Source organism: Peromyscus maniculatus, chromosome 4 (assembly GCF_049852395.1).
Source record: "Peromyscus maniculatus bairdii isolate BWxNUB_F1_BW_parent chromosome 4, HU_Pman_BW_mat_3.1, whole genome shotgun sequence".
Taxonomy (NCBI): Eukaryota; Metazoa; Chordata; class Mammalia; order Rodentia; family Cricetidae; genus Peromyscus; species Peromyscus maniculatus.
Genome location: NC_134855.1, coordinates 158,968,286 through 158,982,514, shown reverse-complemented (window position 1 = coordinate 158,982,514; position 14,229 = coordinate 158,968,286). Strand labels below are relative to the sequence as shown.

At 41.4% G+C, this 14,229-nt stretch overlaps 1 protein-coding gene across 2 annotated transcripts in view; it reads right to left on the bottom strand.

Annotated features, from left to right (window-relative positions):
• The window catches only part of Dnajc5 (DnaJ heat shock protein family (Hsp40) member C5), a 36,654-nt gene that overhangs the window by 3,781 nt on the left and 18,644 nt on the right, over positions 1–14,229 (bottom strand). The window contains exons 2-5 of one of the 2 annotated variants that reach the window (XR_001576364.3): positions 2,576–2,693; positions 1,436–1,649; positions 295–466; positions 136–210 (exon numbers count right to left, since the gene is read on the bottom strand). Coding sequence is in view for 1 of the 2 variants with exons in the window: in XM_006994592.4 (XP_006994654.2) it covers positions 295–466; positions 1,436–1,649; positions 2,576–2,682 (493 nt within the window). In the remaining variant the exon portion in view is untranslated. The remainder of the gene's footprint in view (positions 1–135; positions 211–294; positions 467–1,435; positions 1,650–2,575; positions 2,694–14,229) is intronic. The other variant, XM_006994592.4, reaches the window with a different exon arrangement.

Here is a 14,229-nt window from a genome sequence, read left to right as displayed (position 1 = left end):
CACTTTCCTCAGTGGTCTCAGGTCACACCAGCCCCCGGCCCTCCCCACCTGCCTGTCACCCTCCCCACCTTTGGTCCCTCAGATCTACGGCTACCACAGTTCATGGGCAGGAACAGCTCCCTGCACCTGCTTTACCTCAAGTGTCCACGTTCACACCTCAACAGTCCCAGATGCCACCACAAACACTCTCGGCACAGTGTCAGTGCCCTCCTGTTTGACAAGACAGTTGACACCGTTCAGGGCCAGTGCTGGCTCCACCCCACACACTCACAAGGTCCTGGGGTGGGTACTTACCCCTCTCATCAGACTGCAGCTGTGCCTCCAGGTCTTCAGGCGATACGTAGAATTCTGTCTCTTCACCCTCAGGTGCCTTGGGCTTGCACTTCCCACAGCAGCAGTTAAAGCAACAGCACAAACAGCAGCAGCAGTAGCAGCAGGTGAGGAGGCCACAGACAACGAACAGGGCCTGGGAAAGAGAATACTAGCACTGTACAGCCTCAAGGGCCCATAGGCCATAACACAAGAACCTCCCTAGAGAAGACAGGACAAGAGCTGCAGAATGTACAGCTAATGCTAAGGGTATTTTTCAGGAGAAGGGTGAAGGCAGAAAAAAATAGAATAAAGTAATTTGTAAAGATGGGATTGAGCACAGGCTGCCTCGAGGTTCTATTGAGTTTGCCTGCCTTTCTGAACTCAGAAAGGTTTAACTTTCCCATTTTGCTCTCTTCTATTTCTTTTGTATTCAGATGTTGGCCAGTGCCTAAGTATGCTTTCTCTGGTACTATGGGCTTCCTTACTCTTTCTCTGAAGTATCACTCCCAACTTTCTGCAATGCAGCTTGCTGGTCTGCAATGTAGCTGACCTCCATGTCTAACTCAAATGGCATGGCTCTCTCCCTCTTAAATTCCCACCTATAAATCTATAATGGATTTCTCTCTAAAACTTATAAAGATTGAGAACTAACCAGTAAAAGCCAAAATCAGGCTTCCTATACCTAAGGGATATGGGATAGATCATTCTGACTTTGTATATGGCTGACAGATGAGAAAAGCAAAAATTAAAATAAATTAAAAAAATAAAACTATGTAGGTCAAGCATTTCTAAAGTGAGATTTTAAGTCTCCCCGATAACAAAATGCCTGCCCACACCATGATGAAAGAATTGTTTCCTATTTCAATCTTTTTAATAACTTGGCACTATGCATCAGAGAAAACCATGTTAATGCAAAATGGTTCTGCTCCATGTACACTGTGCACTATGCCTGCCATGAATGGGCCAGCATGCCAGTTGTACAGTATATAGAGAACAGCTCCAGGCCAGAAACCATGTCAAGAGAAAGGAGGCACAGATCTTTCAGTGTCTGTAGTCCTACTGGGCACTAGAATTTTCAATGTCTTCAGTGTGGCAGCTCACACTGACGGCGGCCCATCCTCACCTTGGCCCACCAGCTGGAGAGTACGAAGTAGGTGTTGACGTTCTCCTCCCCAAATTGCTCGGCCACATAGAGCCCCAACGAGCCGTACTTGTCATAAATGTTTCTTTTCGTGGCATCTGTCAGGATGGCGTGGGCGTTGTTAATCTCCTTAAACTTGTCTGCAGCTTCTGGGTTATCAGGGTTCTTGTCAGGGTGATATTTCAGGGCCAGCTTCCTGTAACCAAAACCATTTCCTGGCTCTACCTTGGTCTTGCATTTCACATTCATCCATCAGAGTCCAGGGAAAGAGATGATTACCCATTCAATTTTCAATTTTCCAGAGATGTGGCTCACCAGAGTGAAAAAGTCTCTGTAATTGCTTTAGGGCAACCTTTCCCACCACTAGGATACATGCACATGGGAGTCCTGAGGTACTAAGGGTAGGGCACAGCTTATAGCACAATGACTCCTGCTAACTTTTAAAGGGAAATCCTACTGCCAACCCCCAGTGTCCTGGCCAGCTAACTACATATCTGACTAATAAGGTGATGGCAGAAGTGCATAATAATGACATTCTAGTACAACACAAGTAGAGGACCACAGGAGTATCTGAGGAAGAGTCCCCTGCCCCCTTTCTAGGTTACCTTATATAATATTGTACTTAAAAGCTACATTCTTCAAGTCCAGTCAGTCATGAAAGGATAAAAAAGACCTCATCACTGTGTTAAGTACAACATTCAGCACTATAAAGGTTCTGTCTATGCCCAGGGTACAGACCCTGACTCCATGGTCTGGGGACAGTTGGCAATATCTTCCAAGTGTATTTACTTTTTTGCCACTAGAGAACATCAGTGTAACAGGGTTTTGTTTGTTTGAGAAAGGGCCTCTCTAAATAGCTCTGGTTGTCCTGGAACTCAATATGTAGACCAGGCGGGCCTCAAAACACAGATACCCTTTTGCCTCTGCTTCCCAAGTGCTAGGATTAAAGGCATGCACCACCATGAACGGCCAGTGTAATTTTTAAGTCTTAGGATTAAACTATACATGTAATGATGAAATGAAACTGTTAAAAGAGTCTGCCAAGAAATGTCATGGTTCTTAGTAAAATATACAAGAAATCAGATGAGGATTTATGTTTTTCCTTGGAACACAGTTGCTTACCGATAGGACTTTTTAATGTCATCCGAGGTTGCATTCTTGTCCAGCCCAAGAACATGATATAATGATTCCCCGGAGGTAGAGAGTGAGCGCTGCCTCTGGTCAGCCATGTTAGATTAATCTACAAGAGAAGATAAAGGAAAATATGGAGAAAAATTCAAAACCCTGGCCAGCAAGATGCTCAGTGGATAAGGGCACTGCTGTCATGCTAGACAAGTTAAACTTGAGTTCCCAAACTCAAATGATAAAAGAGTAAAATAGCTCCTAAAAGTTATCTTCTGACCTCCTAAGTGTGCTGTGGTATGTGTCCCCCTTCCATTCCATAAATAAATATGTGGGACAGGTTTCTGAAAACTGAGTATGTATTAAATGTTGTAATCCCTAGAGCAAAATGCAAAGAGGGGTTGGGGCTGCATGCCGCTCAGCAGCAGATGACTTGCCTAGTGTGCACATTAGGCGACAATCAAAACCCCAAGCACACCTACCCCCACACATACACACAGCGCATAGAGGGATATAGCTACAAAGTTTAAAGAAAAAGGCAAAAATTTATGTTAGTTGTGGTAGTACATGCCTGTAACCCCAGCTATTTGGAAGGATGGGGCAAAAGGGTCTAGTTCAAGGCCAGCCCCATCCCGTCTTTAAAAACCCACAACAAAACCTTAAAGAAGCCAGGTGGTGCTGGTGGTGGCAGTGGCGGTGGTGGTGGTGGCGGCGGCGGCGGCGGCGGCGGCGGCGGCGGCGGCGGCGGCGGCGGCGGCGGCGGCGGCGGCGGCGGCGGCGGCGGCAGCAGCGGCAGCGCACGCCTTTAATCCTAGCACTAGGGAGGCAGAGCCAGGCCGATCTCTTTGAGTTCAAGACCAGCCTGGTTTACAGATCGAGTTCCAAGAAAGGCTCCAAAGGTACATAGAGAAACCCTGTCTCAAAAAAACAAAACAAAACAAAAAACCCTTCAAGAAACTGAAGGAAATAATAAAATATGAACAAAAGAGCAAGGAGGAGTGAATGGGAAGGGGGGTAGGTAGGAGGGGGGAATGGGAGGAGAGGAGGGAGGGGAGACTATGGTCAGTATGTAAAATAAATGAAAAAAAGTTATTAAATAAAAACGAACAAAAATAAGCCAAATTAGGGAAAAAAAAAAGAATTGATCATGATAAAACATTTAACTAGCTTTTCAGAACTCTTAACAGATGTTCACAGGGAAACCTGGAACCCAGGCCTCTGTGATAGATAAGGAAACTGGACCTTGAAACTTAAATATTTAGAAGTTACTTGGCCATTTTTGTTTTCACTGGCAAAATGACCCCTGTATCTGTTCTTAATTTCAGAAGTGTCCCTGAAGAATGTTTCTTCGTAGTTTTTTTGTTTGTTTGTTTGTTTTTTTGAGACATGGTTTCTCTGTGTAGTCCTGGCTGTCCTGGAACTCTGAGATCCACCTGCCTCTGCATCCCAAGTACTGGGATTAAAGACATGCCCCATCACAGCCCAACTAAATAACGTTTTTTGCCATATAATAAATCCTCAGAATACTGATTAAGAATCATCTATATCCACGTTTCCTGAACTGCCATCTTGAGATTCCAAATAAAATCCTTTTTACTTTCACAGTGTCTGGGTTTAAACTGATTGACAAAGCAGAAAGCAGTAGAACAGAAACAGAGAAAATTTAAAAAGCCAAGGTTTGATGCATATATATATATATATATATATATATATATATATATATATATATTTAACATTTGTGTATGTGTGTGTTCATACGCACAGGGTCAGAGACCAACTTTTGGATGTTCATTCTCTTCTTCCACCAAGGGATCAAACTCAGGTCAACAAGCTTGGGGATATAATTCAGTGGGAAAGAGCTTGCCTGCATGCATGACACTGGGTTTGAACCTTGGTTCCTGAAGCCAGTCTGAACAGGTAAAAGATCAATTTGTGATTTACTATCAGGCTTATTGTAATGAAGCTTTCATTACTTAGAAAGACTGGCCCAGAGACTGCAGACTAGATGGTCAGAATATGAGGTGGCTCCCAGGAATGTGAATAAGAAAATACTGAAGGGACACAAGTGTCTGTGCTTGGAACCAATCAGAAGCTTGCTCTATACATTAAAATATTTTTATTTTTAATTATGTATGTGTGCATCTATGTGTAGGTAAGTGCACAGAGTACAGACAGATGCTTGTTAGCCACCCCACAGGGCTGCTGGGAACTCAACTTGGGTCCTCTGCAAGAGCAGTACAAACTCAACTACTGAGTCTTTTCTCCAGCCCAATATTATCCAAAGTATCTTTTTGGAGGCTCCAGACTGAAACTACCTATAATTCCTGAAATCAGCAAGTGGGGACAAGAAGATGAAGAGTTCAAGATTAGGATGTATATAAGATGGTCTCAAAAGCCCTCTCATATCAAGGCTGAACAAAGCAACCCATTAGGAGGAAAAGAGTCTCAAGAGCATGCAAAAGAGTCAGAGATACACCCATTCCCTCTGTTAGGAACCTCACAAAAATACCAAGCTAACAGCCATAACATACACGCACAAGACCTGGTGTTGACCCATGCGTGCCTTGTGCTTGTCGTTTCAGTCTGGGAGCCCAGTGGAGCCCTGCTTAGTTGATTTAGTGGGTTGTGTTCTCCTGGTATCCTCCATCCCCTCTGACTCCTACAAGTCTTTCCACCCCCTCTTCCTCAGGGGTCCTTAATCTCCAAGAGGAGGGACCCAATGGAGATCTCCAATTTAGACTCCTCAGAATAATGTCTGGCTGTGGGTCTCTGCACCCACTCCCATTTGCTACTGGAGGAAGCCTCTTTGATGACAACTGGACAAGGCATCAATCTATGAGTATATCAGAATATCATTAGGAAACACTTCATTGATTTTTTTTTTTTAACCGTCTGTCTATGTCTCTGTGCTATCCAGTTTCCAGTTCAAGTTAAACCAAATACTGATTGGCCATTCCCCAAGTTCTATGCCACCATGGCCTCAGGACATTTTGTAAGCAGGACAGGTTGTAGGTGAAGGTTCTAGTGGTTGGGTTGGTGGCCAGATTTCTTTTTATAGCCTGCAAAGTACCTTCTCACACAGAAGAGAACGTAAGAGTGAAGGCTCCATCAGCCTCACCTCTCTATACTCAATGTGCTGTGTGGAAGTTGTCCTTGGCAATGGGGCTTTACTTCCAGTTTTCAGAGAGTGACCTTCTGTCCTAGCATCAGCCAGGGTTGTTTAGAGATCTCCACTGGACTTCTTCAGTCAACAACCCAACCAAATGTAACCCTAGTCCCACCACTGGAAAAAAGATGGCCAGTTTACACTCTGTATCCTCCATTATGAGGAGTCCTCTCTAGTATCATCTTCATAGATCTTAGGAAGTGTTGCAGAACATTCCTTTACACTGTGTGAAGATGTGCCACTATGATTGGCTTAATAAAGAGTTGAATGGCCAATAGCTAGGCAGGAAGGGGTCAGGCAGGACTTCTGGGGACAGGAAGGACTCAGAAAAGAGCAGAGAAAGCAGCATGAGTACTATGGAGAGATGAGGTAACAAGCCACACAACAGAACACAGATTAAGATAAATGGGTTAATTTTAGTTACAAGAGCTAGTGGGACAAACCAAAGCTAAGGCCAAGTTTCCATAATTAATAAGTCTCTGTGTCATTATTTGGGAGCTGGCAGTACAAAGAAAGACTTGCTACAAGACTAGGTTTCCACACCACCCTCCAAGAGTCTCCCAAATCCAGCTGTCCCTCCCACTCCCACCTCAAGTCCACCTATAGAATCTATTCTATTTCCTCTTCCCAAGGAGATCCATGCTTCACCCTATAGCCATCCTCTTTACCTGTCTGGATCTGTGGATTATAGCTTGGTTATCATCTACCTAACAGTTAATATCCACTTATAAAAAGTGATATATATCAGCCGGGCGTTGGTGGCGCACGCCTTTAATCCCAGCACTCGGGAGGCAGAGGCAGGCGGATCTCTGTGAGTTCGAGGCCAGCCTGGGCTACCAAGTGAGTTCCAGGAAAGGCGCAAAGCTACACAGAGAAACCCTGTCTCGAAAAACCAAAAAAAAAAAAAAAAAAAAAAAAAAAAAGTGATATATATCATATATTCTGGGTCTGGGCTACCTCACTAGGATTTTTTTCTAGTTGCATCCGTTTGCCTGTAAATTTCATGATGCCCCCCACACCACCCCCAAACCACCACTCCATTGTGTAAATGTATCTCATTTTCTTATCCAGTCTTCAGTTGAAGGACATCTAGATTGTTTCCAGTTTCTGGCAGTTGAGTCCTTGTGGTAGGATGGAGTGTTGTTTGGGTATATGTCAAAGAATGATATAGATGGTCTTGAGGTAGATCAATTCCCAATTTTCTAAGGAAATGCCATATTGATTTCCATAGTGGCTGTATAAGTTTGCACTCCCACCAACAATGGAGGAGTGTTCCCCTTGTACCACACCCTTACCAGCATTGGCTGTCACTTGTATTGATCTTAGCCATTCTGACAGGTGTGTAAGATAAATCTGAAATGCAGTTTGTTTTCTTGGGTTTTTGTTTGTTTGTTTGTTTTGTTTGTTGTTTTTGGCTTTTTGAGACAAGGTTTCTCTGTAGTTTTGGAGCCTGTCCTGGAACTCACTCTGTAGACCAGGCTGGCCTCGAACTCACAGACATCCGCCTGCCTCTGCCTCCCCGAGTGCTGGGATTAAAGGCGTGCACCGCCGCCGCCGCCGCCCAGCCTGAAATGTAGTTTTGATTTGCATTTCCTTGAAGGCTAAGGGTATTAAACATTTCTTTTTAAGTGTTTCTCAGCCATTTGCGATTCCTCTATTGAGAATTCTATTTAGAGCTGTACTCCATTTTAATTGGATTATTTGATTTCTTTTTAAATATCTAGTTTCTTGAGTTCTTTATATATTTTGGATATTAGACCTTTATCAGACGTAAAGTTTATAAAAATCTTCTCTCATTCTGTTGGCTCCCTCTTTGTCCGAATGATGGTGTCCGTTGCCTTATAGAAGCTTTTTAGTGTGCACTATTGGTGTTATGGTCACAAAGTTGTCTCCTGTGCCAATGAATTCAAGGCTGCTCCCCACTTTCTCTATCAGGTTCAGTATGTCTGGATTGTTTGTCTTTAAAATAGGGTTTCTTTGTGTAGCCCTGCCTGTCCTGGAACTCGCTCTGTAGACCAGGCTAGCCTTGAATTCAGAGATTTGCCTGCCTTTGCTAGCATGTCTAGTTTTATAATGCAATCTTTGATCCACTTGAACTTGAGTTTTAATTGAAGATACTTTTCTTCCCCCTTTCTTTTGGGTTTTCAAGAGAGGCTTCATTTTTTCCAATCTGTATTTCTGGCTTCTTAGGTCCATTTGCTTGGAATATCTTCTTTCAACCCTTTATCCTGAAGTAATGTCTATCCTTGATGTTGAGAAATATTTTATTTTCTCCATTTATGGTGATTGAAAAGTTCTGCTGGGTATAGTAATCTGGACCGGCATTTCTTGTCTCTTAAGAGTCTGCAGCACATCTAAGCCTTTCTGGCTTTTAGCGTCTCCACTGAGAAGCTAATAGTTCTGCCTTTATGTTATTTGAGCGGTTTTCCTTTGTAGCTTTTAATATTTTTTTTCTTTGTTCTGTGCATTTCATGTTTTATTATGTGGAGACGGGACTTTCTTTTCCAATCTTCTCTATTTGGTGTTCTGGATGCTTCTTGTACCTTTGTAGGCATTTCTTTCTTTAGGTTAGGAAAATTTTCATCTATGATTTTGTTGAAAATATTTTCTGGGCCTTTGAGCTAGTATTCTTCTCCTTCCTCTATTACTATTATTTGTAGGTTTGGTCTTTCATAGTGTCCTGGATTTCCTGGATGTTTTGTGCCAGGAATTTCTTATATTTAACATTTTCTTGTACCAATGTATCCATTTCTTGTATGGTATCTTGAATGTCTGAGATTCTCTCTTCTATCTCTTATATTATGTTGGTGAAGACTCCTGCCTTTGTAGTTCCTGTTTGCATTCCTAAATTTTTCATTCCAAGGATTCTCTCAGTTTGTGTTCTCTTTATTGTTTCTATTTCCATTTTTAAGTCTTGAATAGTTTTGTTTCCTTCAACTGTTTTGTGTTTTCTTAGCTTTCCTTAAGGGATTTATTTATTACCTCCAATGGTTTGTGTTTTCCTGGATTTCTTTAAGGTCCTCTATCATCTTCATAGGTCTTTTTCTTGTGCTTCAACTATATTGGAATATTCAAGACCTGCTGTGGTATGATAGCTGGGCTCTGGTGGAGACATATTCCCTGGCTGATATTGTGTTCTTATACTAGCTTGTAGGCATTTGGGTCTGAGGTGATTATAGGTCTAGGTACTGATTTCTGGATTTGTCTTGGTTGGGTGGGAGTTTTGTTCCTTGGTTTCTGTTTCCTCTCTAGATTTTCAGAGTGTTGCTCAGCTGCTATATTCATAGAGGAATGCTTGATGGTGTTGGAGCCTGGTCTTCTGGCAGGTGTTGCCTGCAGACAAGTATGGGGCGTCCACCAGAGTTGGGGGCTGGGTCACAACAATGAAGTAGAAAGGGACAGGCAGGGAGGGATGGTCTATAGGAGCTGAGAGGAATTGAGGGGGTGGTACATGCATGCAAGAGACACCCTGCAACTGGTGTTCTGCTGTAGTGCTAGAGGCAACCCTGAGAATTGAGTCTGAGGTAATAGAGTGAATGGGGAAGGTCCGTGGACAGACTACCTAAGCCACTTTTTCTGACAAAGGTTTTTGTTCTAAGAAGCAATAAAAAAGTAACCAATGTAGCAGGTTATGGGAATACTGACTTAGAGCTTGTTGGCTAAAAAGCAAAAGAAAACAAAAGGCTTGAGAATGTCAGTTCTGAAAGCTGAGCCCTTCATTTATGATATCAAAACTAAGTCCATGCAGACATAGAATGGGGTTCCAGGATACCTAGCTGGTGTCTCCTAAAGACACACACTTAGAGTATGTAGTCTTTTGTCACCCCCCCCCCCAACAGGGTCTCACTATGTAGTCCTAGCCGGCCTGGAACTCGACATATGGACCTGATAGACTTCAAACCCAGAGATCAGCCTGCCTTTAATCTCAGGAATTAAAGGTGTATGCTACCAGGCCAGCTTCTAAGTGTTTTTTTTTTTTTCTTTTTCTTTTTTTCCTGACATCCTCAGACAGACTGATGAAGAACAAAAGAGAAGACAGCAAGATCAGGAAAGAGTTCATTGCAGGGGGTATAAGAGGCCACAAATCAACTTCCTGCCAAGAAATCACAAACGCCAATAAATGGAAAAATGGAATTGACTGAAATTGACAAAGGGTAAGATAAAAAAATTCTAAATAGCTTTAAGTGTAAATAAAATTCAATTTGTAATGAAATCTTGTCAAAGGATGAAATTATGATGTCATAACAGCTAAGTAATACTCCATTATGTAAACCTACCACATTTTCTTTATGATGACTTGAGGGACATCTAGGTTGTTTCCATGAAACACGAATTTCTAAACTCTTTAATAAAAAACCCAGGGCCAGATATTAGGGTAAATGCTTAAAGATCAGAGAGACACAAAGGAACACACCACCTCTTATCTCTAGGGCTCCTCAGGCAGAAAAGCCTCTAGCTGAAAGGGATGCTTCTGCTAAAAAGTTTCCTCAGTTGAATGCCTTTAGTACTTGTCTCCTCACGCCTTACATACCTTTCTCCGCCCACCATATCATTTCCTTCTTAGTGCTAGGATTAAAGGCACGTGACTTCCCAAGCAAAGGCATGAGATCTCAAGTGCTAGGATTAAAGGTGTGTGCCACCACTGTCTGGACTCTAGTGTTTAATCTAGTGGCTTCTTCTGTCCTCTGATCTTCAGGCAAAGTTTATTAGGGTATACAATAATCTATCACCATATTTCCACTTTCTGTCTATTATGAATAAAGCTATGAACACAGTTGAGCAGGTGTCCTTGTGGTATAGAGCATCCTTTGGTTATATGCCCAGGATGGTATAGCTGGGTCAAGGTAGATCAATTCCCAATTTTCTGAGAAACCACCATATTGATTTCCATAGTGGCTGTACAAGTTTGCACTCCTACCAGCAATGGAGAAGAGTTCTACTCCATATCCTCAACAGCATGAGCTGTTTTAGATCTTAGCCATTCTGACAGATGTGAGATGGAATCTCAGAAAATCGTTTTGATTTGCATTTCCCTGAAGCCAGCTAAGGATGTTGAACATTTAACATGATTCTCAGCCATTTGAGATTCCTCTGATGAGAATTCTCTGTTTAGATCTCTACCCCATTTGTTTAAAAAATGTACATATTTATTTTATGTATGAGTGCTCTGTCTGTAGGTACACCTTTAAGCCAGAGGAGGGCATCAGATCCCACTAGAGATGGTTGTGAGCCACCATGTGGTTGCTGGGAATTGAACTGAGGACTTCTGGAGGAGCAGTCAGTGTTCTTAAGTGCTGAGCCATCTCTCCAGCCCCCTATACCTGATTTTTTAATTGGATTATTTGGTTTGTTGATGTCTAGTTTGAGTTCTTTACATATTTTGTATATCAATCCTCTGTCAGATGTAGGGTTGGTGAAGATCTTTTCCCATTCTGTAGGTTACCATTTTGTCCTTTTGATGGTGCCCTTTGTCTTACAGAAGTTTTTCAGTCCCATTTATTAACTGTCGATTAGTTTGGTGTTCTTGTGGGTTTCCTAACAGTGGGAGCAGGGGCTGTCTCTGATTCTGTTGCCTGCTTTGGGGACCCTTACCTCCTACCAGATTGCCTCATCTTAACAGAAGAGGTGCCTAGTCTCAATGCAACTTGCTATACCATGATTGGTTGATATCCATGGAGGCTTGCCCTTTTCTCAAGAGAAACTGAAGAGGAGGAGGAGTGGATGGATGGAGGGAAAAAGGGAGGTTGAGGGAGAGGGACTGAGAGGAAAGGGGGGAGGGGAAACTACAGTTGGGATGTAAAAAGAAATAAACAAAATGATGAAATAATTTAAATATTTTAATTAGCTTTATTTTCAATTCTAGAATCGAGCAAAACTATAAAATGGAATAAAAGTTCCAAGATGGTATAGCCCAAGCTAATTTTGTACTCAGAATCCACCTGCTTTAGCCTCTAGAGTGTTGGGATATGCCATCACACCTATGAGACAACAGTTTTATAATAAAGGACCCAAAAGCAGCAAAAACAAAGGGGAAAAAGCATAGGAAAATTAGTTACTAGTAGATATCAGGTCATTAAGATCATTTCTATGTTAAGAACTATTACAGTCTAAGACTACTGTTATTTTTTGATATTCCTTCCTCTCTTCCACTGTCCTCCACTCATTTCTTCTTTCTTGGTGCTAGGATTGAATTCCTGAACCAAGGGTGCTTAGTATATACAAACTGCCTTGGTTATCTCTGAGCCAAGCCAAAGCAGCCAGTCTCAGTGGGCATAATTCAAAATAAAACCAGGACAAATAGTACTATACACCCACTAGAAAGGCTTAGCCAGTTGCTCACTGTGAAACAACTGGGCTAGTTTTTTGAGAAATGTGCCAGTTAGCAACATGAGAACATCACAGATACAAACTCAGGTCATTAGACCTGTAGTACCATAAACCTCTCTCCACCTGCTAAGCCATCTTGCTGGCCCTATATAGAAATAAACTGTAAGACAACAATAAAAAAATATAGCCTAAAAAAATGTATGAGCCAGTAGAAGCCAATTACTGCTATTATCAAGTATTAGGTACTGAATACAATTATGTGTATTCCATGTTCTTGTGAGAGAAGTGTGGTAAATTTATTTACACCAGCATCATCACAAATTCAAGATATGTGTTTCACTGTGATGCTTGAATGACCACAACTTCACAAATTCCAATTCCAATATTTTACAGGACCAACTAAACACATAGGACTTCCTAATGGAGGAGTTGATTTTTTTTTTTTCTTGTAAATGGGCTATATCAATTGCTGGTTAAAAAAAAATGCAACCAGTATGAATTTCTACATATGTTGTCCCTGTTTGGAGGCATGATTTAAAAACAAAACAAAAAATCATCTGAGTACATGTTTAGGTCAAAGGACTTTCAAAAATCGGTCCTCTCCTCATACCACGTGGATCCTGGGAATCAAACTCCAGATTGTCATTGGCAAGTGTCTTTTTACTCATTGAGCCATCTAGCTGGCTTTATTGCATAGAAAAATGAAAATTACACCAAAAAGCTGTCAGGAGTGATAAATGACTTTAAACTTTTAGACATAAAAAAATCTATATTAACAAAAAAACCAGTATAACTTTTATACATTAATAACAAAGTAGGTAACTTAATTAAAAAAAAAAAATTCCCAGTACCATGATCTCTAGATTTAGAAAGAAAGTAAAGAGGACACACATAAACATGGAAAAAAAAAACCCATTATGTTTATGGATTGGAAAAATAAAGTCCTTAACTACCCAAAGTAATCTAAAGAATCAATGCAATCCCAAAAGCAGTCATCATAGAAACAGAAAAAAGCAATTCTAAATTCGCATGGAATTCAAGAAGACCCTAAATAACCAAAGCAATCTTAAGCAGAATGAACAAACCTACAAGTACCACATTATCTAATCTCAAAACAAATTACTAGTGGGAATGGTGGTGGCCTTTAATCCCAGCACTCAGAAGGCAGAGGCAGGACTCAGCTCCAGGCCAGCCTGGTCTACAAAGAGAAACCCTGTTTCAAAAACCAAAAACCAACCAAACAAACAAACAACCAAAACCCCACAAAGCCAGAGTAACCAAAATAGCAACATACTGGCTTTTATAAAAATCAACACAAAGAAAGAACCATGAAACAAATAGAAAGGACAGAAATAAATCTATATATCACACTGGTTTTGACAAAAACGTTTATTTGGCTTAGTTTCAGGGAATACAGTATATCATGACCAGGAGAGTGTGGCAGTGGGCAGTGGGGCATGAGGTGGCCAGTCACATTGTAATAAGGAAGCAGAAAGATAAATACTGATGTACAGCTTTCTCCTTTGCATTCAGTCCGAGAACCCAACCTAATGTGCTATCAACATTTAGGTATACCTTCCCTTCTCTAATTAAACCTTTCTGCAAACAATCTCAAAGATATATCCAGAAGTGTGGTTCCATGGTGACTCTAAATCCAGAAAACTGTCAATTAAGATTAACTACTGAAGTTATCAAAAACATACTGGAGAAATGGCAGTCCTCAAAAACTGTGCTAGGAATGTCAATATATAGAAGAATCCCTATTCTCTCACCACATACAAAAATCAATTCAAAACAGATCAAATATAAGGTCTATAATTAAGAAACTACCAGAAGGTCTGGGAAGATAGATAAATGAGTGAAGTGCTTGCTGTCTAAACATGAGTTGAGATCTTCAGCAATCATATAAAAATTAGCTCAACAGCACACAATTCAGCACTGGAAAGTGGAGATGGATCCTGGCACCTTACCCAGCGGTCAGTCTAGTCAAACAGTAGCTCCAGTGAGAGAGAGACCCATTCTCAAAAAATGAGGTGAAGAAACAATTGAATAGGACATTCCAACACCAACCTTTGGTCTCCGCATGTTTCTGCAGAGTGTGTGCACACACAACTAGTATAAGAAAACACACAAGGAAACCCTTTTAAGCAATAGTATAAAC